We start from the raw sequence: 27,733 nt of genomic DNA, 5'->3' as shown, positions 1-27,733 counted from the left end.
ATCACCTAGCATGTATAGGGAAAGAGGAAACATCTGTTGGAATAATTTATTTGGCTAACACAGAAGGTAGGATTAAAATTCACTAATTTCTTTAGTCCTATACTGAATTTCAATTAAACAATACAGGTATTTGTTCAGTTTGACAAAATTTCCTCGCTTTACATATAGGCACATTAATGCATATCCCTAATTACTGGATCTGGCAAGGGAATACTGTGATTTGTCATTATTTCATATCAGCATATACTCTGAAAATGAATATTTTTGTATTTTGAGGGGTTTTTTTTTCCCCAAAAAAAACCTTTTTAAAGAATTCACAAACCTTTAACTAATTCCCAAGACTCTCTGGTTTCCATGGAATTCCACTAGTAACAAGATTAGAGTAAGTCTCAAGAGCAGTGATTACACATGAAATTGTAACGTACAGCAACCTTCAGCATCCAAGATAAAAGTCCCACTTACAAGTTTTTCAAAAATATTAAATGCATGTCATCTGATTGTAGTTTATTCTAGCCTTTATATAAATCAGAGAAAAATCTTCTAGACTAATAGTAAAAAAAAAAAAAAGAAACAAACCCAAATTGTTTAATTTGCAAATGTAAATTAATAAAAAATATAGACATTTTCTTCCAATCAAGTACGGAAGATGCAATCTTTGCCTTTCTAGGGTCAAAAGGGATTTCAACAGGGCCAGGATTGTACTCCAGCTTTGTAATACTAGGAAAACTTTTGTCAAGCAAAGCAGCTCAACAACTGGACAGCTTTTTAACATAGTAGAGTAGAATCAGAATGCTTTATCTCCACAGAGATAGTAGAAGTTCTTAAAATGAAGAAAACATCTTTCTGGGAGGTGCTGTACATGCATGTTCCATCCTTTATTAGGACTAAAGGGAATAGCAAATGAAAACCATAGTTTTATTCAGCCTGGCCCAAAAGACAGAATGCTAATAAAGATGAACTGCAAGCTGACAGAACACTGAGCATGTGGACAAACTAATTTTACAGTGGAATTAAAAGAAAAAAAAAAAGTATTTGTATGGCATGAGTATTAGCCTGTACACCTCTAAATTTCACAAGCCTTGACCATTCACTGGAAAATAATCACGCAGTAGTACTATTTTGTGGTAACTAGTGCATTGTTCCTGCAGTTCTTGTTTTTAAACTTCTCCACTGTTATATGCAGGGAAAAAAAATCAAGAATGGGTACATATATGATGAGTTAATTTTCTTTTTATACCAGAATATATACATTGTCATATGAAGAACAAAAATGACACTTTGGAAGACAGCAGCTTTGGGATTTGTAATACTTCTTCCCTTTCAAAGGGAAAGGCAGCTATTTTTAATCAGAACAAATAATCACAAGGAACAGAGCTGATGGAGTGGAAAGTGGGAAGCTGTCAAGAATGAATAGTATTAAATGTTGCTCAGTTAAATTTTCAAACATACTAATAAATTCCGAGATGAATGTAAAATAAAACACTGCATTTAGTAATTCAGTTACAAAAGAATACCTGTAGCAGTTGAATCTATTTATTTATTTTATCTACAGCATTGCATAAATGATGATTTTTTTATTGGCCAGTACAGCTGATAAATAATAAAACAGTGAGATTAAAAGTAGCATTAAAAATGTGGAAGCAGTGATACTAGGTCCCAAATACTGAACTAAACCATTACTACAGGTAAAGCTGGAAAAACTGTAAGTCCCAAACTGCAGATCCCTATGGGCAGATTTTATTTCCCCAAACAGTTGCATTACGGTTCACAAAGCTGCTTATGTGATTTTCTTTCTTGATCATCTTGATGACCTTGAGCTGATGCTACAAGAAAATGATAATCAAGTATATAATATGCTGAAACATGTCTGTTGGAAGTAAGCTATAATGATGAAAAGCGATTGCTTATCCTGCGTATTGCTGCATGCATGGGATCAGCCTTCACCAATGTTGTTGACAGTAACTGTACTGCCAAGAAATAACTTCACTATTATTTTACCTTTGAGGAAGATTACAATCAAATGCATATGACAGAAAATACTAACGCTGGAGGAAAGTTCTTGCTATTAGCTAGTCTACTGATTTATAACCAGAAACTGAAATCTATTATCCTGTCTTGCAAAGAAATAAAAACAATAAATAGAACATGGCTAAAAAAAAGCCTGAAACTGATCTCAGATTAAATTCTACCTTCATATACTCGTTTTCTAACTGAATCAGTAAGAGCTGTATGTACAAGCAATAACCAAGAGAACTCAAGAGGAAGATGTCTGAGGAACATACCTGAGTTTTCATCTAACCTTTTTTTCCCCAGGATTCTTGGCAGAGGTTTTCTTTTAACTTTGTGCATCTCAGACAAAACTAAAAAATGTGGTTTTTCTTTCACAAAGTCACTGTAGTGAAAGGGAAGAATAGGGTAAGATGTTTCAAAGTCAGCTGCAGAAAACAAAGAAAAAAGGATTAATTCAATATCCCAAGTCAAACCGTATCTATTTTGATATTCAGTATGATTGATCACAGGTTCCAATATACCTTGTTATAGAAAACACTGTAATAACCCTTAGGGTAAAATGCCTCAAGTTTGATACTTGAGAATGGAAAACTTTGTATGAAATTACGGGAAGTGCTGCAAACACTGATGAAAGTGAATATTAAAGCAGGTATTCCCATTCAGGTAGAGTTATTTGGAAGGGAGTAAATTCAATTGCATAGCACCTCCTTATATCCGTAGTTATTCAGAAGACAGAATATTACTTTCAGAACCATTGCAATTTGCATATGGCTTCCAAACACTGAGCAGACTGCAGCTTTGTTGGGGCTGAGGCTGACACATTGAGTGCTTTTCACTTCATGCCTTCAAAAATAACCATGAGATTTCATGAATTAACAATTTGAGATAGTATGGCTATAAAGAACATAGTTTCTTCCCCAATTTACATATCACAATTTATCTTCTGAAAACAACAATGTAACTGCCACCAATTTTATTTTATAAATGTGGTCATTCAAACCATTCTGAGTAATTCAAAGTCCAACATCTGTTTCCAAATCCTGCAAGATGGCAAGACGTACTGTTAAGTCATCTATGTTTTAATCTGCCACCTACTCTATAGTAACAACCATCCCCAGGCCACCATTTTTTAAAAAATTCCAAGTTTATTTCAGGTTTTGTTTGAGTTTCAAAGCTAACTTTTTTTCTTGCTTCAACAACATGTTGCCTTTTTTCTAGGTTTCAGGCTTTTTTTCCTCCAAGGCTTTGTTTTTTCCTTTCCAAGTTTAAAGTTTTTTACTTCTGCTAGACATGTATCTTGTGAAGGCCTTTACGAGGACTGGCAACTTACACATCAAATAAGTATCAACAAATAGATTTTACAAGTCTGATGTATTTCATGCATATTTATTCTAGAATGCTCAACAATTTTTTTTCTTTTTAAATGTGGAAAGTAATCATGAGTACTTACAAACGTTCAAAATGTACTAGCTACTTCTTTCCGTAACTCTGGGAGATTGGGATGGGAGGAAAAACCACCACATGAGCGAGTGCTAAGATTAAATTTTATATTGAAAAAGTTCATTTTCTACTCCTGTGTTTTGGTCTCACCACCAGTACAAGTCTCATTCTTAGTGTATTTACTGTTGGCTGCCATTTTCTTGTTTCCATAATGTTGCAAATAAGCATGAAGTAATTAGTTTGCTTACAAAAATGTAGATCTGCTGTGTGTTCATTTGTCATTCTTTCTTTGTTTTTTTTCCTGGCAGCTTTGGAGGCTTTCCAATTCATTAGGAACTGTCTTTCCATTTCTTTAATTTCCTTCCCGTCAAGGGATTCTGTCAAAGAGAATACTTTCTGTGATACCTGAAGTTAACTAAAAGGCTGTACAAAGCTGTATGTAATGCATACTGGTTCTACATTTGCTTTCTTCAAATCTTTTTTGCTCTTTTTAGTCTTTTGGTACACCCCCCCCACCCCACCCCCCAAACTATACAGCTTAAGAGAGAGAAACTGCACGTCTTGGCAATCAAGGAATCCTACTGATCATGAAGGCAGACAGACAGATTTGGCTCTTTAAGGTTAACTTTAGTTGCATAGGTGACGTAAAACTTATGCTCTGTTTCCTTGGTTGCATCTTCATTTTTGAGTCAGACCAAACGAAATACCTAATTTGGCCACAAATTTAGGTTGTGTTAGAACTGTCCTAAGGCACTGTTATTTTCATTGTGCAGACAGGGTTTTCCTTTTTCATACTGACCAATATTTTGTACTCTCAGAAAAAAGAAAAACAAATTCTGTAATTACAAGTTTTAAGGTAATTGCCACCTTTATCCCAAAAAGTAAAAATTGTGCATATTTTTTACTTGTTTCTACAGTATAAATACTTACATATAGAAGACTAAGTTGCTTCCTCGTATGCTAAAATTATCTCAAAACTGCATCACAATAAGGTTAAGATTAACAAGTATGTTCATTACATAAGTGTAAACTGCTTTTAAGGAAAAATGTTATATAACAAATTGAAACACAGTAAGGTACGACCTGTACAACTATAACTGTACAACTAAAATGCCTATGCAACTACTACAGGCTGATAGGTTAGTAGACTAAATTTATCTTTGAAAATCAGTGTCACAACATCTGGAATATGAACACAAAAATGTCACAGTCTTACAGCAATCTCACAAATTGTCTATTGTAACATGAATGATTGCTACTATTAATAGCAAATGCTAAGCAACACTGTTTGTTGGGTTAATTGCATAAGGGGTTTTAGCTACATTACCTGTAAATAAATTTAACATAAATATCTATGGCAGTAGTTATGTTTACATACATCATACAATTCAGGAACGATTAATCTATCAGTTATTTTTCTAAACAGTGAGGGTTATGGATGGGTTTTGGGGCTGGCTGTTAGTTTTATTTTTTACCTAAAGTTCGTGACTGTACTACAATCCTGTCCCTGTATTTTGGTTTGTGGCAGATGGGGTTTCCTGCAAGATCCATTCTGCGTAGCTTTGTCCATTTGTTTAATACAACCTCCAAATCCTGCAATTGATACAAGAATAGAACATTTGTGATTATTTCCCCCCCTCCAGAGTAAAAATCAATAGTAATGTGATTCGTTCAGCCAGGCCCAACTCCTGCACACAGAAATAACTTCAGTGAGAATATTAATGTATCAATACACACATTAAGAATGTGCTTTTTCAAATAGAGTGATATGTAGCATTCCCTGAATGTATCATAATTGCACAGAAGAAATGGTGATGCTGTTGGAAAATGCATTTTTAAGGATACAGTAATGCCAGCTATGGAAAATTACCACTACAATCCCACTCATAAGCACCTAAAGCCGAGGAATTACCAGCCAAAAAATTTGTCTGATATGTAATGTCTGTTAGTGCATCCCCATGGTCTCACAGAGCCCTTACAGTATCAGTGTCTGGTTAGATTTTTAAAAATTTGTGGAAGAATAAATACTTCACAGAGAGCTGACTAAATAAAGCTAAAAATCATGGAAAACACAGTAGACTGCCTCTGGCTTTTTATGTATGTAAAGCTGTATTTTAAAGGAGAAACAGTGATCTCCCCCTAAATAACTGTGGGTGGTCAGTTATAGTATTGGCCCGAATAACGAAATTTTTGAAATATACCTTTCTCCATCTGGGTTTCTGTCTGGTTACCCAAGGGCAGTATGACCTAGATAAAACTTCTTCTGTCTTTAAAATACAATAAATTCAAATTAAAAGGATGCAAAGCTTAACAGATTGGTCCTTTCTACTCAGATACTCTACTTTCTGAAATACTTTCTTTTCAAAATTTCACTTAATTGTCATTCTTGACAGGCTTCCTTATTTGTGTGAAAAGCTTGAGGGGGGATTCAAAACAATCTGTATGAATACAAGAGAAGAGAGAATTTATGTTCTACAGTTGTAATAATTTGGAAAAAATCTACTAATCATGATGTGACACATTCTGAACTACAAAGTCTGTAGAATTTTGTAGCTTGATGCCAATAATGAAGTATCTTGTGAATCTTGTGGTGTAGATACCTCATAGCTCCTTTGAATTTAAAAAATCACCTGGGTAGCGCAAGCAGGGGGAATTCTGGTTTTACAGGCTCTACTCCCTTGGTAGAAAATCCTCCTGGGAATATTCTATGGGTTATATAATACATGTTTACAAAAAGCACATGGAAGAGGAATTGGCAGCACAGCCTCACACCTCCAAACTATATAATCTTTTGTCTATCAATGATGACGGTGATATCATCTATCACCTATTGCTATCCAGTGATGATAACATTTTTTTTAGAAAAGTAGAGAGCAGAAGTCTGGTTCTGTGAGGAGGAAGACTGATAAAACAATGCAAGAAACTCTGAGGACCAGTTCACGTTAAGAAATGTTGATACATCTCATAATATTACACAGCAAAGCTTTATCAGCATGTATCAGAATAGCAGTATGATAACCCCCACTATTTAGATGCTAACACTTAATCACAAACACAACAATTTAGGGGGAAAATATTTTAGGCCAGGCTTATTAAAAAAGAAATAGCATTTAGCAAGTGTATTTATTTATTCTTACCTGAGCATTCAGGCATTGTCATTGAAATCTGTAATGTGTTCTAGATTTCACTAGGAAGATTTTTTTCTAGTAATACTTTTGCAATACAAAATTGTCTATTACTGAAATAAAACGTATACAGTTTAACTTTGATAAATGTATACAGAGTCCTGTAGATTTTTGTTAGCTGTTACTTACTTGATAAATGACCCAGAACATGCTTACTCCAGTGTATGTTTATCTAAGAGCACACTAATCCTGTGCTGAAATATGATTACCCTTTCGATACGCTCTAGTTGTTCATTGCCTTCCTGTCTCTAATAAAGTGCTTTCACTTCGAGCCTTTCAATAAGCTGTACTAAAGGGACCAGACACTCTTCTGGGCAGTCTCCGTTTGATAAATGATCATGTCATGCTATCACTTTGAGGTCTGCTACAAAATACTGACGAGCAAATTATATTCCATTGGAGGAGGGAGAGGGGGAAGGGCAAGTGCCTTAGTAAGCAGCTGTAGTGCTGGCAGTAACATTCTTACCAATTAACGATGGCCATTTAAGAATTGGTATTTGACCAGTATGCTCCAGTTTTTATCGGAAACGTCCAGTCCAACTGCCCTAACTACATCTACAGACAGCAATTTGTCACCATTTTGATTACCTGTCATAATCTATTTGAGAAAATCTATAATTTTTCTCTTGTTCCTGACTCAATTCTGAAGCGAATGAATTCATCTTTTGTGATATCCTCTTGTCATAATCAATACTGGGCAGAGGTTGAATAAATTAAAGACTTAAGAAATACAGATTTTTATAGGTATTTCTAGCTGTATTGTCTCTATCCATCCAAATACTCACACAAGTCATAATCTTCCCAAAACCTGAAGTAATTAATAAACGAATAATATGTTGGCTTTTTGTAAACAGCAATATCTGTGGGGTTTTTTAAATAGGAATAGTCTTTGTAAAGAATTGCCTTAGTATTCCAACCCAAATACACTGCAGCCTAGAAGTCCTTGTGAACCTGACTAAAGTAAATCAGAAGCTCGATAAGATAAATGGAATAGCAAGCAATAGAAAACAAAGAAAAGCCAATTCTGTTAAAAATCAATTCTATTATTGATAACTGACCTGACATGCTTTTTACATGTAGTAGCTAGTCATAGTAAGTTATTTTGTATGAATTGAGAAAAATAATTTTGTTCTGTCTACTGTTCAGACTACATTATATAAACTTCAGTCATGTGAAACAAGGTCATATGCCTTGATGTCTGTTAATTATGCTGACAGTGCCCTGAACTAGCCAGAACCTTATGTGCTTGAATTTGCTAGCCCTAATTTTCAACTATGCTGAAATCAACATGGCATTGTTGAAAAGCGAGGGAGTAAGCACTTTCATAATAATGTGAAAAAACTGAGACAAACGTTTAGCTATAAATTATACAAAAGTGTGAAAAGTCTACATGAGAAGACTGTATTTTATGCATTTCTTATGCCTTTCAGGTTTCCCTCATTTTCAAAGGTTCCATATTATTCCTGCTGCCATCTACCTTTGCTACACAGGTCACTGCTGTTGACCAGCCCTGCTCAGACATGGATGGCTCCCCTACAGCTTCTCTTCCCACTGGGTGAAGCAGAGCTGGGGTACAGAGCTCTCTGACACTTCTCTGTCAAGCAGCACACTATGGTCTCTGATCAATGCCAGACATTCCTGGGGATGTTCTTGATGGCAGCGATTGCGTAGCAGGAATGGGAAAACAGGGGACAGAGCTTTTGGCATGAAGAAGAGGTATACAGCAGAGTTTTGAAAGCAGAGCAGCAAGAGGGAGGAGAATGGAGGCAGCTTATGTGGGAATGAAAGAGCCTTTGCTGCATGTACAGTTTCAGCCAGCAGACGCAATTAAGTACATGTAGTAGAATTGTATACCCCCTAAAATCCTTTCAGGTATCATATTGTAGAATAACATAAGCCATGAATCATGAAGTTCAGGGTTGCAAAGAAATTGAAACATACTCAAAACTTCCCACAGCTTTTTTTTTTTTTTTTTTAAACAGTGGATGTTTAAGATTGTTCTGCTAGATGTTCACTGTAAATCAAATCCCCTTAAATACACCTAAACCTGACTTTTTTTCCTTTTAATATTTTGCATGGCCTACTGCTTTTTCAACAGTTTTTTAAAATTTAGATATGAATTTATATTACTGATAAGCAGAGCCTACTAAAATGTAACCTCTAAAACACAGTAATTGTAGCTGGGAAGTTGGATATTCAGCTGCATTGCACTGTACGTTAGACATACAATCGGTATGGTCATTCATTGTGCAGGTCTGCAAAGATATGAATAGAAATACCCTATCTGCTCCATATTTTCAAAATTTGGGAGTTTAGAAAACACACGGGACTGTCACTCACAAAATTTTGCAGAGCTTGATCCAAGTTTACTGACGGCAGCAGCTAACTCAAATGCTAACCACCTAATTTTTCAGAAATTGACCATATAACATGGAAATCCAAATGTCCAATTGATTTGGGTAAATATTAACTTTGGTATTTCTGATTATTAAATAATGAAATTTAATAATGACTAAATAATATATACACAGTTACTGAATAATGCAGTCTTCTTGTCCTTTCCTTAATCTGTTTCAGAAGATACTGCTTTTTCCTTTGAGACACTGAAAACACTGTTTCTGACCTGGCATCCTCATTCTTAAAATAATAGGTTCTTTGGCTAAGACAATCTTGTTTTAAAGGTTATCACAACTGAAGTCGTGTATTTATAAGGAAGAAAAAAGACAAAAAAAATCCCTTTAATATGTTTTATTGAGAAAATGAATCCTTTTCAAAGGGGAGCTTTGGAAATACTACCTATTTTAAAAAAGCTTACTGTTATTTTGATGTAACTAATACATTCAATATGGTTTTAATTACCCAGCAAAAAGCTACATGAATTGTATTTGGATAGGAATTCAATCACAACTGCCAGTCCAAAACACAGCTTGAAACAGCATACATTAATAATCCTCTAGCAAAAAAGAAATGCATCATTCAACATTTTTTAAGATTAAATTATAAAAAATTAAGAGTCCAAATAAAGTACATTGACCTAGATAATTGACAGATTATGCACACAAAATACTGGCATCTCCTCATTGGTGAACAGAACTGCCAAATTTAATGTAAAAGATATTAAATGTTCTAAGAATTAAGAATAATAGTTATTTTAATAATTACTGAGCAATGAAAGTTAACTTGTCTAAAGAAATAGAATGTATATGCAAACTAGTAATGAAAGAGTTTATTTTAACCAAGGCTTTGTCTTGATGATTTGGGTTATGATTTAAACCGATTCATTTTAGTATTTATTAATAAAAATATATATTTCAAAAAAAGCAGAACACTAATGCCTATGGCTTATACTAAAACAGTGTTTATCAGTCATTCATGAAGTTTGTTCCATGCCTCCACCATACAATGACAGTGTCAGCATGCTGTTCAACATAAATCAGATATTCAGTTACTAGCATGACAAATTATTTTTTTAACTGCTCTTTATGATGTCTTTTACTTTTTGACATAACTTATAAAAATAATGAGAAGTGACAAGGCCAATACTCCTGTTCCTTTTTGAGAAGATAAGCTGGAAATTGTAAGCCTAGAACATTCTATTTGAACCACATTCACTACTGCAGAAGAAAGAGCAAAACCACTTTAATTTCATTTGTTTTAGCTGCTGCTGTGGAAGATAGAGCTCTTGCTTATGAAGTCATGTCTTTCCTTAGCAGAAATTTATGAAAGAAATTTGGTGTATACTTTCATGACAAATACTTTCTACGCTACTTCAGTAACAATAGGCAAAAAGTTATTTTGATATTAGAACAGCTGCAAAATCAGCTAGATGATCTGATAACTAAGCAGCAGTTTTTATTTACATTAAAATAGAGAATTAAAAACTGTAATATGGTAAAATGTTTCAAGTTAATGAACAAACAATGGCCATGTCATCTTTGCAAATTAAGCCACTGGTTGTCACTCAGATGGCCAAAACATACACGCCAACTCTACATTTTGGACATATTATACTATAGTTATAATTTCCGTACATTTACTACTCAGTTAATAGATACATGCACAATTGCCCCTTTATGTAGGATTAAAGGACATTTGGACATCCTAGATGAATGGTTCTCCATTTTTAATCTCAACAAAATTTTTGGATGAGAAAAGACAGCATGATTGGAAAGCTAGAGGTTCAGTAACTGTAGAATTAAAGTTTATTTTTACTCATCTGTTTAGATGAATTTGACTAATTTCTTATCACCCATACTAGAGAGAACAAATATTTATTTTTGTACCTTCATATGTTGAATTTGATTGTCAACTGCTCTAAGATAAGAAAGATTTTCCAAAACTGCCAGTTCTTCTAATTCATCAATGTTATTATTGCTGATATTCAACACAGACAAAGACTTCTGGAGGAAGAAAAGAAGAAAAAGAAAATTATTTTTTTTATGCCATGAATGAGTTAAGTTGTAAATTCTTACAGAAAACTCTCTTAAAGGAAGAACAAGCATATGAAGCAGAAACATGCAAATACAACTACCACATAACTTACACATTGTTTTATGTTGGTTTTCCAGCTTGTCCTAAAATACTGTTTATTTTTGTCAAAGCAAAGTAAGATTATTTCTCAATTATTTCAGGAATTCTTAGTAAATACATTATTTTTGGTTTTCTCTAAACATGTTTACATGCTTTACAGAGTTCTGTGAGTGCCACTAACTACATTTGAAGTATGAAATAGACACAGAAAATGACTGCCTTTTCCAAGGTTACATCTGAACTGCATAGAGCTGAAATCCATATCTGATACCACACTGTCTCATTTAACAGCTGGACTTGGACTATGCTGTTTTTCTTTAAGGCTTGATCCTACAAACCTCTCGGTATACTATTCCTTACCCCTTTTTTGGAACACTAGTGAGTCAAATAATGCACGTTTTGTGAGACATATAATGTCTTTTATAACAGACAAGTTAGATCTTTACATTCTAGATAAATAACTGAAACACATTTATTTTTTATCTCAGGAAATACTTAATGTAGTTTCACATAAAAGGAAGAAGAAGCTTTTATCTCTAGAAGATTAAAAAGGACACCTTATCTAGAGAGTTTAGAATTATACCACATACGGGATTTATGTGAATCCCGTTAGACGGTTAGAAAATGTCTATTTCAGCAGTGTGTATACGAAGGGCAACCCCCTTCTAAAATCTGACCAAGATCTACATTGCAGACAGAAATTACCAGTTTCATCCCGATACACACAGTGCATAAACTGTCAAAAGATTCATGATATTGTCATCATCAAAACATTCCCTTGTGCTACACAGAGAGCTATATGGTCCCATTTTTTTGGCTCTTCCATCTCTGACAGCATTAAAAGCCCAGAAACAGATAGAAGATAATGAAGTAAGAAGTGTTGTCTTAAGGATGTACCAAACACTTAGCACTCAATGGATAAAAATAAAATGCTTTTACATGTACTTTCCACAAAGATGTTACATGGTCAAGAATGCAAAGTATTTCTTACAAAACTAAACAAAAGAAAACCCATACCAAAAGACCTTAAATAAAAGCCAAAAAGAACAAAATGCTAGTGACTCTAGGCCAGGATGCTGAAAAACACTGAAGTATGTGGGTTATCATCCTGCAAATATTATAGTTATATAACGTCCCTCAACTACTGTAATTTCTCCAATATAGAAGGAACAAAGTAAAAGTGCTCTCACAGGAATGGCTTCTATCTATTCAATGAAAGTGGCAATGCATGTCTTCAATTACTTAATCTCAGACCAGGAGTTAGAGCTAGGTCAAATATTTATGATATACACACAAACAGAAGAACTCACTTTTCAGCAAGTTGTTCATCTTCACAAAAAAAGCTTATCAAGCCCTGACTACGCTTTGGGAGATACAACAACATATTTTTTTTTTAGTATAGAACTATATCTATTAGTAACTAAACCTATTTTTTTTTTAATCACTTCAATAATACATTTGATGTTTAGGAAGCAATTAACATGTTGAAAGAAAACTTCAAAAGCTGACTTTCCTGAAATCTTAACATACCACAACACAGAAAAACTGCAGAACTAAACCTGAATGCTTTTGATTGTCTCTTAATATCCAGAAATAAAGCTGTTTGCCCCTTTTTTTTTGCCATTGCATTATCTAGAGAAACTCAAAAGGCAGTAAATAAACTAACATTACAATCAAATAAGAGAAATACCAACAAACTAATTCACTACTAAGTAGACTAAGATAACTAACAGTGATAAATTCCTACCCCTTTTTTTTCCAGTTTATTCACATTCTGTTGGTATAAGGTATCCACACACTTCCTGACTTAATCTCTCTTTTTGTTCTTATTTCCATCCTTCATACAAAAATAAACGAAGAAGTAGAATGTGCTGGACTCCTTGCTTATACGAGAACTGGGATGGGAGTCCCTTGGTAGAATTTGTGAGAATTGGCAGAAAAGGAAAACACACAGTGTTCAAATCCTGATCACTTCTCTTACAAATACTGATCTACTGATTAACAGTCCATTGAAATTCTCAAAATGTACTTACTGCCAGGGACCTAAGAGATCTGGGATCAAACAGAAGCTTTTCACCAAGAGGGAGATGTTGACTTTCAACATGTAACTCCCTTATTTCTTCTATTTTATCCAAACCCTCTACTACAGTGATGCAGTTGCCCCCCAAATACCTGCAGAACAGAACACAAAATAGATTTAAATATCCTTTGAAAATAAAACCAAACACAAGGCCTCAATATATTACTTTTTTTTTTTAAGTATTATTGAATAATACTTGGAAACTATAATAGAAAAAGCAAATAACCTAGCACATGAGTAGAACATACAGCTAACAGATCCAAGGTTTTTTTAGCATTTTTATATATTACTGCTATTATTAATTATTACTATTAAATGGCTGAAAAAAGAAAATAATTTAATTGTAAATAAGTATGTTAAGATGATATGTTGTTACTTATAGAATACTTCATCAAAAAAATTATGAGCAATTACTTTTATTTGAAAAGCAAAATTTAAGAGCTGAAAGGACCTTAATGGGCTATATAATTTTTAAATTTCTTAGTGTATAATTATTCTTCTACTAGTAAAATAAATGTATTCTTTTCAACTTACAGTTTTTCAAGGTTTTTCAGTGATGAGAGATTTTCTATACATGAAATACAATTGTTCTGAAGGTAAAGGTGTGTTATATTTGAAGCAAAGTCCAAGTTCTGGATTTGTCTGATGTGGTTATCATATAAATATAGAACTCTAAGATTTTTACACAAAGAGAGGTCACCCTGAAATAAACAATAACAAATTAATGCTACACAGAGTTCACTCACTGCCTGCTTCTGGAAGCGGCTGATTTTTTTTTTGTATTTAAGTTCTGCTGCATGATTTATACGCTTTCACCTTTAACAAACACTTTTGACAACTATTCTTCCTAAGAAAGCTGAGTTAGTGCCTGGAATCATCACATTTATGACTGAAATCTGTCATTACTATTCTGCCATACAGAAGCCGAGGACTACAGCCATCATCAGCAGGTACATCACATCCTATGAGACTTCATTCTCTTCTTCTCTTCCCTGCCTTCATCAGATGGACTTCAGAAAAGCACAGTTGTTAAGTGTAGTTGGCTCCATCAAACCTCAGTGGTGTCATGCAAACCAATTCCTTTCTTGGCAAAGGAATACTGATTTATACAAAAACTTGCACTTAATGTATTTTGATACGTTTCCGAGTCCAGGATTCCACTCAAATGTCAAGTTTCTTTGGATGTATTCCTCTTAAATAACTAAAAGGTCACACGTTCTTATGAGGGTTTCTGTAAAACTTCTCTATGGCACCTGATGAACCAGTTCCTAATGAAATGGACTGATCAGATTAGTAACTTGCTATGGCTGTGCACATTCCTAGGAGTGGGCTGAATAAGCCCCGTTTGCTTGCATGCATCTGTTCACATAGAACAAGCTATTTAATCTTGACTGAAATCACACTTTTGAAGCAGAAATCCACCATACACAACAATTCAGTTGTTCAGGGTTCAGCAGTTTCAAAGTGTGCTCAGTATCTTGAGGGGATATGAATTAACTCAGGACTTACTGAAACCTGTATAAATTTCCTATTATTAAACTCAAAGGAAGGAGGACTGGGTTAAGTTTGCACGTTTAGTCTTTGAAAATGAAAAGGTCATGGATTATTTTTTACATGAATAAGCCCCAGGGAGCAATTTAAAAAAAAAAAAAAAAGAAGTAGATTTTAACCTGACTAATTTGAAAAAGCCACTACACCAGTCCAAATTTGTTAACCTCACTGGGCTTATATCCTGTTCCTGAACTCCCTTTTCCTTTCTCAGACTTCCTCTGAAATCTAAGGAATAAATCACAGATAGATTGAAAAGATTGTGCTGTGAGTTAACAACTCTTTGTAAAATTCCCAAGACTAGAAAAAATATGGTATTAACGAGAATAAAATGTGTTGCACTTAACAGTATGTAGTATCATTACTACTTCCTTTAAAAATAATAAAATCTGATCCACCTTGCATCTTTTATTTGCATATTATAAAGGTAACTATCAATAAATACAAAACTTTAAATAAAAACCTCAAACTGTTGCTGAAAATATGAACTTTGTTTTTTAACCTCAGACCTCAAGTGTCCAAGAACACTATAGCTAGATTTCAATAGAGCTACAGCACTGCTGTCAAAGCCCTGCACCTACTGATTCAATGGCAACAGCCTGGCTGTATTCTATAGAAGAAATGTCAGGTTTAAATGATTAACTTGAAATATTCTCTTTCTTAAGTAGATCAAGAGGTAAGAAAGTGGAGTTACCATTTCCATTCTGGTGACTTCCTGAAACCTCTTTTACAATGTAGCAACCATACGGAATAATCAAAATAGCAAATTTTTCATGTGTTTGTTTGTTTGGTTTGATTTGGTTTTAAAGCTGCAGATTTCTATAATAGTTCTGTGAAATACTTCACTTTAACACCTCGGTTCATCTCTCTTGTGTAATTGCTTATATGGACTTTCTATTTTAATTAATTAATGGCAAAATAGTATACTGATAATACACAGATTATATATATTTCCACAGTTTCAGGTAAGTAAAATACTTCAACAAGATTTTTGCCACATAAGGAAAAAAAGTGTTTGGTCAATAATAATAACACCCTGCAGGCTGTTGGAGTTAGTCACCCACTCTGATGTTTTACATTAAAAGTTAACAGCTGAAATTTTCACATTTCAAATGCCACACATTTAAAATCCATTTAAACACTTTTATGTACCAGCAGTGTTCCACACAACAACAGCGGTGAATGCTGAAACATGTTCCCAAACAGATGTATTATTAAGGCTTAATTGCAAGTCAATATAAATGCTATCTATATGTAGCTACAGCTGTTATAAAATAGAAACTTGGCTTTGCTTGTCTCCGCAATTATAAACAACTCATCGTAACAGTGACTACTAAACACTTGAGTAGACAGGATAAAAGGAATAAAGAAAAAAAAATCTTACAATCGCATTTATATTTTTATCTGATAAATTCAGATGAGTTATTTTTCGCACATACTGTCCAAAGTCCTCTTCACTGTGATTCTTGTGACTGATGCTTTTAGCAATTAGGTCCATTGTTAGTCGAACCATAATTCTGTAATAGGCTAAACTGCTCTACTGCTTCTTTTGATAGCGGTCTTGTAAGTAGTTTTATAAAATGCCTTAAAAACAAAAAGGGAAAATGTTATACTACTTATACCCCGGATCTGCAACAATGCTTACACGTATGCTTCAAATCTGCTGTTTCCCCACTAATCCCCTTTTTACTTAGTGACATGTGTAATTTTTGCTGCTTATAAAAACCTACACCTTTTTTGCTGTCATTTTTCAAACTTTTAGTGTATTAAATAACATTTAAAACTGATTGTTATATTTGATTTGTTTCACTGTGCTTAAGTGAATTTAATTTCTAGTCTTAATCTTTTTTGTAAGAAATACGAGCACAATGGTTCACAGCAGAAGTAATTTTTGCACATAAAGAACTAATTAATGGCATCTCATTAATTATTACTTAGACAAGACATCACTCTATAGCAGGTTTTACAGGCTGTGAGAAGGGGTATAAAGCTACAGTACTCTCCACACATCTGCATAGTACTTTTGTCATGCACACAACTGCATGTGCTTTTCTTATGCACAGTGAAAAACTTGAGTTTTTTGCTGAGGCATACTGTAGAGACTCTCAGAACAATACCAACTTTTTTTTAAAACTCTGGCCATTGTTCCAAGTAAGCTTATAAACTGAAAAGAGGGGGGGAGGGAAGAAGGCAATACACCTTTTTTCAAACTGGATGTATAAATGTTCTGGGGATAAAAATACCCTAACAAATATAACTTAACAACTCATAATAAAAAGGCTGCTTTTTTTGCCAGTACATAATACCATGTACATGATGTATTTTAGCCAATACACAATGCCCCCACATCAGTATATCAAAACCGAGGAGACAGCAAAAAGCATCCCAATACTAAAGCTCATGCAGCCACATGACAGTGAATCCTCCTTGCCAGCATTACATTTATGAGAAACCGAGGAAAAGCAAAGATTGGAACTGTGAAGACAGAAGAAACTTCCTTACTTACTACGCAAAGCTGAGCTCAGTAGTTCCCCCTTACCCATGTGGGATTTATTTTTGCCTTTTTTTAAAGGTGGGGGAAGAAGGAAAGCTGATTAAAAAAAAAAAAATCAACTGAGAAGTGTGTTTCCTTCTTGCTTTTCGAATAAAAATACCTTTCAGAGCCCTTTCCTAGACCACCTTCCAAAACAAGCAGTAACAGTAAAGGCAAAGCCAGGCTGCCAGCGCGGGGCTTTGCACGAGGCGGGTCCCCTCCGGTCCCCCAGCGCCCAGAGCCCTTGGGCTTCACACTGCCGGCCCCTCCCCCCCGCCCCCCGGCAGCAGAAGGCCTGACGACGACAAGGGCCACCCGCCACCCAGCACACCCCACGGGAAGGCTGCTTTGATGTCCCTGCCCATAAGCGGAGAGGGACAGGCAGGGGACAGGACCCGCTCCCCACGTCCGTCCCTGCCGCAGCCCCGCTCTCCCCTCACCTCCCGGCCGCGGCCGCCGGGCGGAGCCGCACCGATTGCCGTGGCAACCACACACCAACAGTCGCAGAGACGCAAGGCAGCCGGCGCGCGCCCTTCCCGCCCAATCAGCGCTGAGGAGAGAGCACCCGGCCGGGGGACGGACGGGCGATTGCGCCTGCGCAGCTCCGGCCCGCGCAGGGCGTCGCGTGGGCCGGGCGCGCGGGGGCGGCGGGCTTCGGCGCCGTCGAGGCCGTGGCTGCGGGCAGCGCCGGAGGGACCGTGGGGTTGGGGGCTGCTCCGGCTTGCTGGTGGCCGTGCCTCCCCTGGCAGACCCCTTATGTGCCCGCGAGGGTCAGCAGGGGTGGGGGATGGGTGTTGCTTGTTAGCCTGCAGTTAGGGGCCTCCCTGTGCCTCTGAGGCAAAAGGGTGTTGCTGTGCAGCAGGTCGGGGCCCACCTCAGGAGTCTGTAGGAGAGGAAATGCAGGGGAATTTTCCAAAAGAAAACTGAAACCTGCTAATGCAAATGAATTTTGAACATCTCCCCTACAAAAAATTCATTGCCTTACTAACGTCTAAATAATATGTGTTCTGAAATTCTGTTTATCTGCAGATTTTCCATGCTTCTTGCATGTGATACATTTTTGTGACTGTAAATTACTGGAAAAACCGAAATTAGGTGGTTCAGTTCCCCCATGCTTAGAAGTGTTAGTATTTCAACAAATTTGATGCTGTATTTAACAGCAATGTTTATTAAAAAAAGGTTTGTTAATTTTTGCAATGATAAAATAGTCCTGTTTGGGGTTTGTTTTTGTTGTGATTTTTTTTTAAATCAATACTGTATCAAACTTTTTGGTGCCTTTTTAAATGAATGAATGAATTGCTGTTGACACATCAGTGGGAGGAGTGGCTGATACACCAGAGGGTCGTGCTGCCATCCAGCGGGACCTTGACAGGCTGGAGAAATGGGTCATCAGGGCCCTGAAGTTCAACACAATGCCCTGCCTCTGGGGAGGAACCACCCCGGGCACCAGCACAGGCTGGGGGCTGACCAGCTGGAAAGCAGCTTGGCAGAAAAGGACCTGGGGGTCTTGGTGGACACCAAATTGAACATGAGCCAGCAATGTGCCCATGCTGCGAAGAAAGCAAATAGTATCCTGGGCTGCATTAGAGGAATATTGCCAGTTGTGGAAGGAGGTTATCCTGCCTCCTTATTCAGCGCTGGTGAGGCCACACCTGGAGTGCTCTGTCCAGTTCTGGGCTGAAGGGACTGCTGCATCTCTCTTTTGAGGAGAAGCTGAGAGAGCTGGGACTGTTCAGCCTGGAGAAGAGAAGAGTCAGGAGGATCTCATCAATGTATATAAATCCTGGATGGGAGGGTGCAAAGAGGATAGACCCAGGCTTTTTTTAGTGGTGCCCAGTGACAGTACCAGAGGCAACAGGCACGAACTGAAAACACAGGAGGTTCCCTCTGAACATCAGGAAACACTTTTTCACTGTCAGTGTGACCAAGCACTGGCACAGGTTACCCAGGGAGATTGTGGAGTCTCCATCCTTGGAGATGTTCAAAAGTTGTCTGGACATAGTTCTGACCAACCAGCTCTAGGGAGCCCTCCGTGAGTGGATATGTTGGACCAGATGACCTCCAGAGGTCCCTTCCCACATCTACTATTCTGTGATTCTATCAATTAAGCATATGAATAACTCACTGAAGTCAGGAAGTTATACATGTTATGTACTTGCTGTGTTGAAACATAAAAGTGTACCAGCTGGTCAGTGACAAAATACATTGCTTCCAATGAAACCAGGATTAGGACTTTATTTCTTTTATGGTAAACATGACACAAAATTTTGTTAGGAGCATATGTGTTCCACTTCAACCTTTGTTAGAAATGCAGACAAGGTATAAAGAGTCCCATCCTTTCAACCTCAAATTTCCTATATCCTTCTCTCTGAGGATACGAAAGATCATAAGATGTGCTTATTTCTGTGGTGGAATCCAAACGGAGCATGCCCTGGAGCTGCTTGTTCTGGGAAATGTTTCTGTAGAAAAAGTATGTTAATATTCTGAAAGTTAATTTTGGACTTAGTTTGTTCTCCCTCATGGCTGTAGATTTTGCAGGTGTCTAGGGCTGTCTGTTAGTAATTTGATTTACAGGCAGAAAAAGCTATGAGAAGTTTCAGAGAGAGTATTTATTAATTAAGATTTGAAATAGGATTCTCATCTACTGGCACAGAGTATTAAACAATCATCTGTTACTCTCCAGGATGGCGGTAATTTGGCTGAGTACAAAAAGCCCTTGACTTCAAAAAAGCTTTTGGAAATACCTGTGTAAAATCATTGATGGCTATATTTCATACAGTTCCAGACTGGAACACTGAAGTTTACTCCTAAGGACATAAAACACCTGAAAAGCCTCCCTTGCAAAAGCACTACCATGCATTTTGCGTAGAGCTATTTCTGCATATATGGATTCTAAATATGGGGTGTGTCATATAATAAAACAAATGTTTTAGAAGATACACTTCTAATTGTAAAAAATTAAATTTAAGCCTAATGATTTCTGACAGACTTTTTCAGGGTCAAGTTTCAAACTTTTTATTCAGTCAGATTTTTTCCCAAGTATCTCTTTCCTTCCTCTTCTGTGGCTAGACAGCTATATAAAATGGAATCAACACAGTTGCTTCATTATAGTTGTTTTAATATGTAGAATATGTCTGAAACAGTTTTCCACTGAATTTAAATTTGTTTAGGTTTTTATGTTTTCAAAGGTAGCAAATGCAAGGTTCTCAAAAACAGCGCAGGGCAAGTAGTGCTTTAATTTCAATAAACTTGCAGAGAGTTGTACTGAAATGTATTTGTCTGAAAAATAAAGCTGTAATCCGTTAAGTCTGGCATTGTTGGTCTGGTTTCTTAACGGCATGATGCCTATGCATATATTCTCTACTAACTTTTAAACCTGTCAAGCCAACTCTGGCTAGAACTGCCAAAAGGGACAGGTATAGGATGTTAATAAATACTGTTTTCTAAAAATTCACCAACTGGTCAGAAAAAAAGGATTCCTAGCCTAGCGTCTTCATTTGAGGGAGGGGCTAAAGCAGGACCTGAACAGTTACAGCAGAGACTACAATGCTGATTTGAGAAATGCAAGATTGTCTCCCAAGATGAGTAATAAGAAATAATTCAAACCACACTTTTAAGATTTTCACCACAGAGAAAATAACAGCTTTCCAAATATTGTAATGACGTTTGACAGATGAACCAAGAAGACAAAGTAAAAATTATTATATGCTACTATTACTCAGAAACAGTCAAATGACGTACTGGTATCTCAGCATCATTTTGTCAAACACTATATAGAGAACAAATCCAAGTATTCACACAGTCATCCTTTGTTCCTAAATAGATGTAAAATGTTGTTTACATGTTATTTGTCCCTGGCAGATGTTTTACATAAATATTTATGTTAAACTATTTTTGCCACTTTCAGAATTTTACCTAGTTGTAAGAATTTTTAAAGTGGAAAAGGAAAATGTTCCACAAAATCTTGGTATAATGAGGAGCTAGTATGGAGTTTGTATCACCATATAGAATACATACGTATGTCTTGTTTAAGTTGGTAGAGTAAGTGCCTTTTTAGTACCTCTAGGTTTCTTCAGTTGTATCTCCAGCTTTGTGGAACTCAGACTGAAAATGCCTCCCTTAGAAACATATTAAAAATACAAGCTTAATTCCAACCTCAAATGATATAGTAAGTGAATGCAACTTGTCTTCAGCTGGAAAAGAAAGTTCAGATGGTTGTAATTACTAAAGATTGCATGCTGGTAGTTGCAGGCACATTAATTTCCTTTTATAATAAAGTAATGCCACTGCAGTTATACACAAGCCCTAAGGTAATTGGGTCTTAAACAAACAGAAATTGTCACAGGAAATGATGGACAAATTACATAGGATTTGAATGCATGTTTCAGTTGAAAATGAAGGGTTCCTAAAACAATATATTTATAATCCTCTCAAAGGGCTTAGGCCTGTATTTCCTAGCTGTGATGATCTAAACAGACAAACTATGCAAAACAGCAAACATTCTTTGCTAACAGTGTTACTAAGAATTTTTTATTAATGTTATTAAGAAGTTATTTAAAGTGGTAACGTCTGAAAAACTGGAGATGTAACAATAACCTTTTGTACATAAAAATGTTAATACTTACATATCCTTTTTCATCTGTATTTTTAAAAGGCTAAGGATCGATCTTATTATTTCATAGAACAAAATGGACACTAGCTCTGGAAAAAATGCCTTGCTAAAGTTTACGCACTCCTGGTTTGTGAAAAGTCAGGAAGAAAACTGAATTCTCCTGAGATGCAATTCTGTGACCTATCCACTGGACCATGCTACTTCCCAGAATACTGTAGTTTTCAGAAAGCCCTGTGTGAAGCAATTTTTCATAATTAAAAACAAACCAAACGTCACAGCAAATATTTCGTATGTTAGAAGTTTCATCTGAGGGTCAGAATTAACTTTCCTAAATTACATATTTCCTTGTGGATATTATTCCTAGGCTCTGAAAAGGAAAACTGCAGCTCATAAAAAATACACCCTGAGGAACAAGATACTTCATTAATTCCTTAAAGGTTTAGCGTAATTGTTTTTAACTCCAGAAAAATCCTTCAAACAACTGGAGACTCTCTGATGTCAGTTCTTCAAGACTTGACACAAGAAAAAAATTCTATGGGCATGCAATTAATCTTATGTATTATCACCTCATATTTTAACAGTTTTCACCTCTTAGGGACTTGGACCCTTAAAATGATGCTAGCTCAACTCTGTAGTATTGAAATTCTGTCTGGTTTCATACTTTCGAAAGTATTTGGTTTTACCATTTTATCTTAACCTAGTTTATGGCATGATATACAAAATCTTGTATATTGGGATTTCAATAAATGCATTAAATATTGTATATAAACAAATTAAGTACATGTTAGCTGCATAATGAGAGTTCAATTCTGATTTGGCCTTTTTGGGGAACAGCAATAAAAACAGGTAAGATAAATAGTATGTTTATCAAAGAGAAAGTAACATCCCAAGCTTATTGTAAAATACTGACCTAAAATAAAAAAAAAAAAATCTCCAAAATTTAGCAAAGGGGAGAAAATAAGTAAGATAATGTTTAATTCTATTTAGTATATTTTTAACCTTATAAATGAAACAGTAACATGTCAACAATTAGCTTTAAATCTTGGATTCCTACATTTTTAATAATCAACATCAAATAATCAACTGCTGTTACAGTTTACAATAAATGGAGGAGTGCTATAGAAACACTGTATGCCTTGGGACCACGTGCTACTACCCTGTGCAGGAGTGCTCCAGTACCCAACTTAATGGCAACCTTGTACCTCCTAAAGTTACTTATCTGCAGGAATAGCTGGCTGCACTGAAGTTTCATAAAGCACTAGACAGGTTAAGGTAGAACCAAAATATCCAAAACCAGAGGCAGCTGAAGCTTTATAAAGGCACAAGTGATAGAAATGCAAGAAAATTATGCTTCATTTACTAAATAGCAAGTTTAAAAGAACTCATTCTATTTAATCTGAGCTCATGTGCACAAACCGAAGCCAAGGAAAACAAGAGAGTTCCTTGTAGAATAGTGTCTGAACAGAGACATTGTGGAGTAAGGGGAATTTTCCGGGGAATATCAAAGATAGATGGTGAACAGAGCTGTTGCAGGCAGCTCACAGCTGCCTGTTATTCCAGAATCAAAAATAATTTATGAAAAGCTCAAGGAATATTTCTTCTGGCCTGGTGTGTATGTGAGGTAAGGGATGACTGAAGAACTTGTGACGCTGCTCAAAAGCAAAAGATTAAGGTTAGCTTTTTTAATTAGCTTTTTCTAAAGCAAAAATATTTCTTGACTTCAGCAAGGTTGTTCAAAGGCTGCTTGTAAGAGTAAAGATTACAGAGTTTGTAACAGAGTCCAGATACTGGTTTTTAATGGTGGCAGAGAGAGTTTTTGGGACTGAAATGTTTTCTAAAGTTTGACTTTCTTCAGCATGTTGAGATTATTGCTTAAAACTCCCAATTAGGGCAAATTCTAAGCAGAAAGGCTCAGTCTTCAGTAGATACCCAATGTGAGACACCTAGGGAAACATTTAACATCTAGTAACTCCCATTTTCCCTCTGAATAAGTGCTGAGTTTCTGAAAATCTGGTGCTTAGTGGTACAAATGGGGACTGCTGAATGCAGAATTATTTAGAAAAAAATTGACCCTAATAGCCTGATCACCTAATTTAGCTTTTACAGTTTTGATAAACACTATCCAAAAACATTGCTAAAGCAAATGCAACCACAGTGAAGTTGTTACATGTCATAGATTACTTAAGAATGTATCTGTGCAGTAGGGTAATTAATTGTTTATGGGGGACTTCAAAGCAAAATTTCACTACTTTAAGTATCTTGTCTGCATATAAAATCTGAGAAGTAGAAGTACTCCCACTTTATACGTTCAGATACCTCAGATATACCATATACATATAAATTTGAAATGTTTATATTGCCATTAGTTACTTTTAAAATAATTCAGAAATAATTCAGTTTATATATATGTGGCAGTCAGATACAGTGCAGGCATATGCAAGATCAATGAATAATTGTGCATGCATAAGTTCTACATCTGCACCTCAGCATTCATGCACTAGGTCTGAAACCATCTCTTTCTCCAGTGCATAGCCTGTAGAGAGCAAAACATCCTTCCCTACAGTCACTGCAATTCAATGTTTGTCCTCCAATGTGTTTATTTTTTAAAAGTTTGTCCTATAATTGAGTTGCTATTCTCTGTGCGTTATTCTGGATATTCAGAATACAATACAATTTTTTGCTAGACATTGTATTGAATTATAAAGACAACCCAAGCCTGAATTTTGTTATAGACAGCACAGTATTTTGCACTTGACTTTACTGTCCCAAAAGTATGGCAATACATCACAAAATACAGTCAGTATCATTGAGGTAAACTGCTCTTCGAAACTGGCACATCCATCAGATGAAGCCCCCAAGACTAAGAGAACTGAGTATCTCAAAGTTTTTAGCTGGTAACTTGGCTCTTCCAGGTGTCAACTACCATGCTGATGGTGAACTCCTGAAGGATCTCACAAAGCCGAGTGTGCAAAAATGTGGCAGTGGAGCTTTGACGTAGATAAATGCATCTCGGGAATAACTGAACCATGCCTACACAATGCCTTCCAGAGTTGTACCTACCAGTTTGAACAGTTTTTAAGATTTTGAAATCATCAACTCGATGTGCAGCAGCCACCAAATACGCCAACAAAACACTGGGTGTGACCAGGAAGGGTACCAAGAACAAGGGAGAACTATTTTGCCTCTCTATAAAACTTCCGTGTATCTGAATCTGAGGTACAGTGCCATTCTGGGCTCTGCGTGTCAAGGGCAAAGCAGGATGAGACATAGTATGGAGGGCAAGTAAAATGATCAAGCAGGTAAAGCAGCAGCTTTATAACAGCAGCATGGAAAAGCTGAAACTTCTCAATTTGGAGAAAAGGCTAAGGTGATGATACGATACATGCTAATAGATCATAAAGGTGGAGAGTAAGGCAAACAATACTGTTAATTGGCACATGCCACACCATTAGAACTAGAAACACTCTACAAAACTACTAGATTCCTTCAAAACAGGTGAAAAAGTGGCCAGGTCCATGTGCTCTTCCCCAGCAGCACTCCTACAGCCGCTGTCAGAGATGGCCAACCAGCAGGGTGCTTCCCATAACCCCTTCTCTTCTCTTGCCTATTTGCATTTTAGGTAGAATTGATTAGGACGACAGGCGAACAGAAAGAGAAGCCAGACTCTCCCAACTGCTTTATGCCATTCAGTAAATTTAAAAAAGAGAAAGGCAAGAAAAAATACGCCTTTTTTTCTGGTTCCATATGGCAACAGAAGCACAACCATTCAATTTTCAGGCAAGAAAATTAATTTATAGGAGCTGCCATTCCAGTTCTTACCAAACATTTGAAGGGAACTTCCAAAGAGAAGGAGATCTGATAGAGCAAGTGAAGCATCTTTGACTGTCCTAGTTATCACAGAATAAATCTGAAAGGCTCTTCTTAAAGCCTGTGCACAATAAAGGCAAACTGCTACTTTTATCAGGAATTACAGCTTAGTCCTTGGTATTTGATTGTTACAAATATACATATGTCTCTGGATTTTGTTGAGATTAGAATGTGTAAATTGTTGAAATGTTGCATACATAAGAAAGGTGAGCATGTAGGACAACTTAAAAAAAGAAAAACAGAAGAACAGAAGAGGGAAGAAGTTCAAATACAGTTCAGCATTCCATAATTTTATTATCAGTTGGCAAATACTGTTAGATGAAGACATTAGTTGTGGCCACTGAATTGGATTTTTATTTATTAAAATGTCAAAGGCACTTGATTTTTGTATGCTTGCTTACTTCAGCCATCAAAAAAATTACTTGATATGATTTTAAATTGAGTTATAACACTATATACTCAGCAAGGAACAACACACCTAACGCAATGGACAACTGTAGCATTCATATTGCTACAGCTTGTAAAACAACTTGGTATTTTAAAGCCAACTGTAACTAAAACCATTCAGTCAGAGCCTACGCACGTGAAATTTAAGCCCACTGCTATCACAAATGAGGACAGTTTAAATAGGCTAAATAGACTTAATATGAGATTGAACTATTATATTTATTTCTGGTAGATACACGTCCACAATTTTGGATCACGTTATGCAAAGAGAATTCTACGAAGTGGCAACATAGGTTATATTTCCTGATAGATATTTCTCTCCCAAGAGAGTGTACCTCTTTGCATAAACACATATTGAGTGGGGCAGGGGCCGTGTGCTAAAATTTCAACTCTCACAGACACTTGTAGAAGAAACTTCGGAAAAACTACTGGCCAGGAAAACTTGCTGTGCCTTCCTTGAACTTAAAAGGTATTGCTGTGGGCTTATGTGCTGTGCTTGCTTGTACTGAAGTCTGTCGATGCCATTTCCAAGAAAACTAACAGCTTTGAATATTAAAATACCACAGCTTTCTTCTCCTGCCTCCCCACCGCCACTGCAATGCTGGAAGAAGCATAGAACTGTTCAGTAAAACTGCACATCTGATAATTATCTCAGCTCTGATTAAATATATTTTTCCTATACTGCTGGATGCTGCTGCTTTAGAACTCTTGATGAATTCCTGCTTCAGGGTATTTGCATTTCCCTTCTGAACAATAACTTCCCATTGTATAACTTGCATCTTAGCTTCAAATACATTGGAATCCATTTGGATGAAATGCTCCAAATGAATAATAGCTATTAAAATTTCCAGACCAAAACAAAAACAAAACCCACATCAAGGCAGAGTTAAGGTTTAAAAAGACTATCAGTTACTTAAGGTATAGAGTGTAATGGCATACTGTATAAAGCATAAATTATCCCAAAAGTAAACATTCCAAAAACCCCAGGAAACTCAGGATTAAGGATAAAAACTTAAAAGAAACCCAAACATCTTGAATTATTGAAATGCAGTATGAAAGCCTCCAAAACAAACTTAGATCAGCCCTGCAGCAACATGATGTTGTAAGCCAGCAATTATGATTAATGCATTTTAGTATCTGTGGCCCTAAATTAGCCTAATGCATATTTCAGAGACAATTTTTCATTTTGTTCCTTTGCATGCAACAAGTGACTATGACAAGCAATAGAAGGTGAGCAGGAGAAAAAAACCCACATGTATATAACATTATTATTAGTTTCGCTGCAGAATGATCATTACTTGACTACTAAGGAATACAAAATGTCCATAACGAGCATGAAGCAACAAACAAAATACTGCTATACCATGCATGAATGTTTCGTCACTGTAAGAAGAAACCACTTCTAGCTGGACCAGTAAAACTAAATCAGGAAAGGCTCCATTAGATTTAATAACTTGTTAAGTGATAAGCAAATAGGATTT

The 27,733-nt window shown here is 36.1% G+C and overlaps 1 protein-coding gene across 2 annotated transcripts; it reads right to left on the bottom strand.

The window, feature by feature from the left end:
• Positions 1 to 650: 650 nt before the first annotated feature.
• Positions 651 to 17,870, bottom strand: PPP1R42 (protein phosphatase 1 regulatory subunit 42). Of its 2 annotated transcripts, XM_037380850.1 has the most exons (9): positions 17,767 to 17,870; positions 16,178 to 16,377; positions 13,780 to 13,946; positions 13,199 to 13,337; positions 10,919 to 11,035; positions 4,926 to 5,043; positions 3,699 to 3,827; positions 2,283 to 2,435; positions 651 to 1,823 (listed from the first exon to the last, which is right to left on the bottom strand). In XM_037380850.1, exons 2-9 carry the CDS (start codon positions 16,304 to 16,306, stop codon positions 1,759 to 1,761), a joined length of 1,017 nt encoding a protein of 338 aa, XP_037236747.1. In that variant the 5' UTR covers positions 16,307 to 16,377; positions 17,767 to 17,870; the 3' UTR covers positions 651 to 1,758. The 2 variants fall into 2 exon arrangements, with proteins under 2 accessions (XP_037236747.1, XP_037236746.1); XM_037380849.1 differs by lacking the exon at positions 651 to 1,823 and having other exon boundaries at positions 2,110 to 2,435.
• Between the last annotated feature and the right edge of the window lie 9,863 nt (positions 17,871 to 27,733).

Source organism: Falco rusticolus, chromosome 3, assembly GCF_015220075.1.
Source record: "Falco rusticolus isolate bFalRus1 chromosome 3, bFalRus1.pri, whole genome shotgun sequence".
In the NCBI taxonomy this organism is placed as follows: Eukaryota; Metazoa; Chordata; class Aves; order Falconiformes; family Falconidae; genus Falco; species Falco rusticolus.
The sequence above is the reverse complement of the archived record's forward strand: the minus strand, read 5'-3'. Positions and strand labels throughout refer to the sequence as shown.

What these genes read in the sequence shown, in the direction of transcription:
- PPP1R42 (XM_037380849.1), bottom strand. Translation starts at nt 16,306, where the DNA reads ATGGTTCGACTAACAATGGACCTAATTGCTAAAAGCATCAGTCACAAG. An exon ending in GATCTCTTAGGTCCCTGGCA is followed by an intron (nt 11,036 to 13,198) that starts GTAAGTACATTT and finishes TTCTTCCTCCAG; the next exon opens with AAGTCTTTGTCTGTGTTGAA. An exon ending in CACAGCAGATCTACATTTTT is followed by an intron (nt 2,436 to 3,698) that starts GTAAGCAAACTA and finishes TGTTTTCTGCAG; the next exon opens with CTGACTTTGAAACATCTTAC.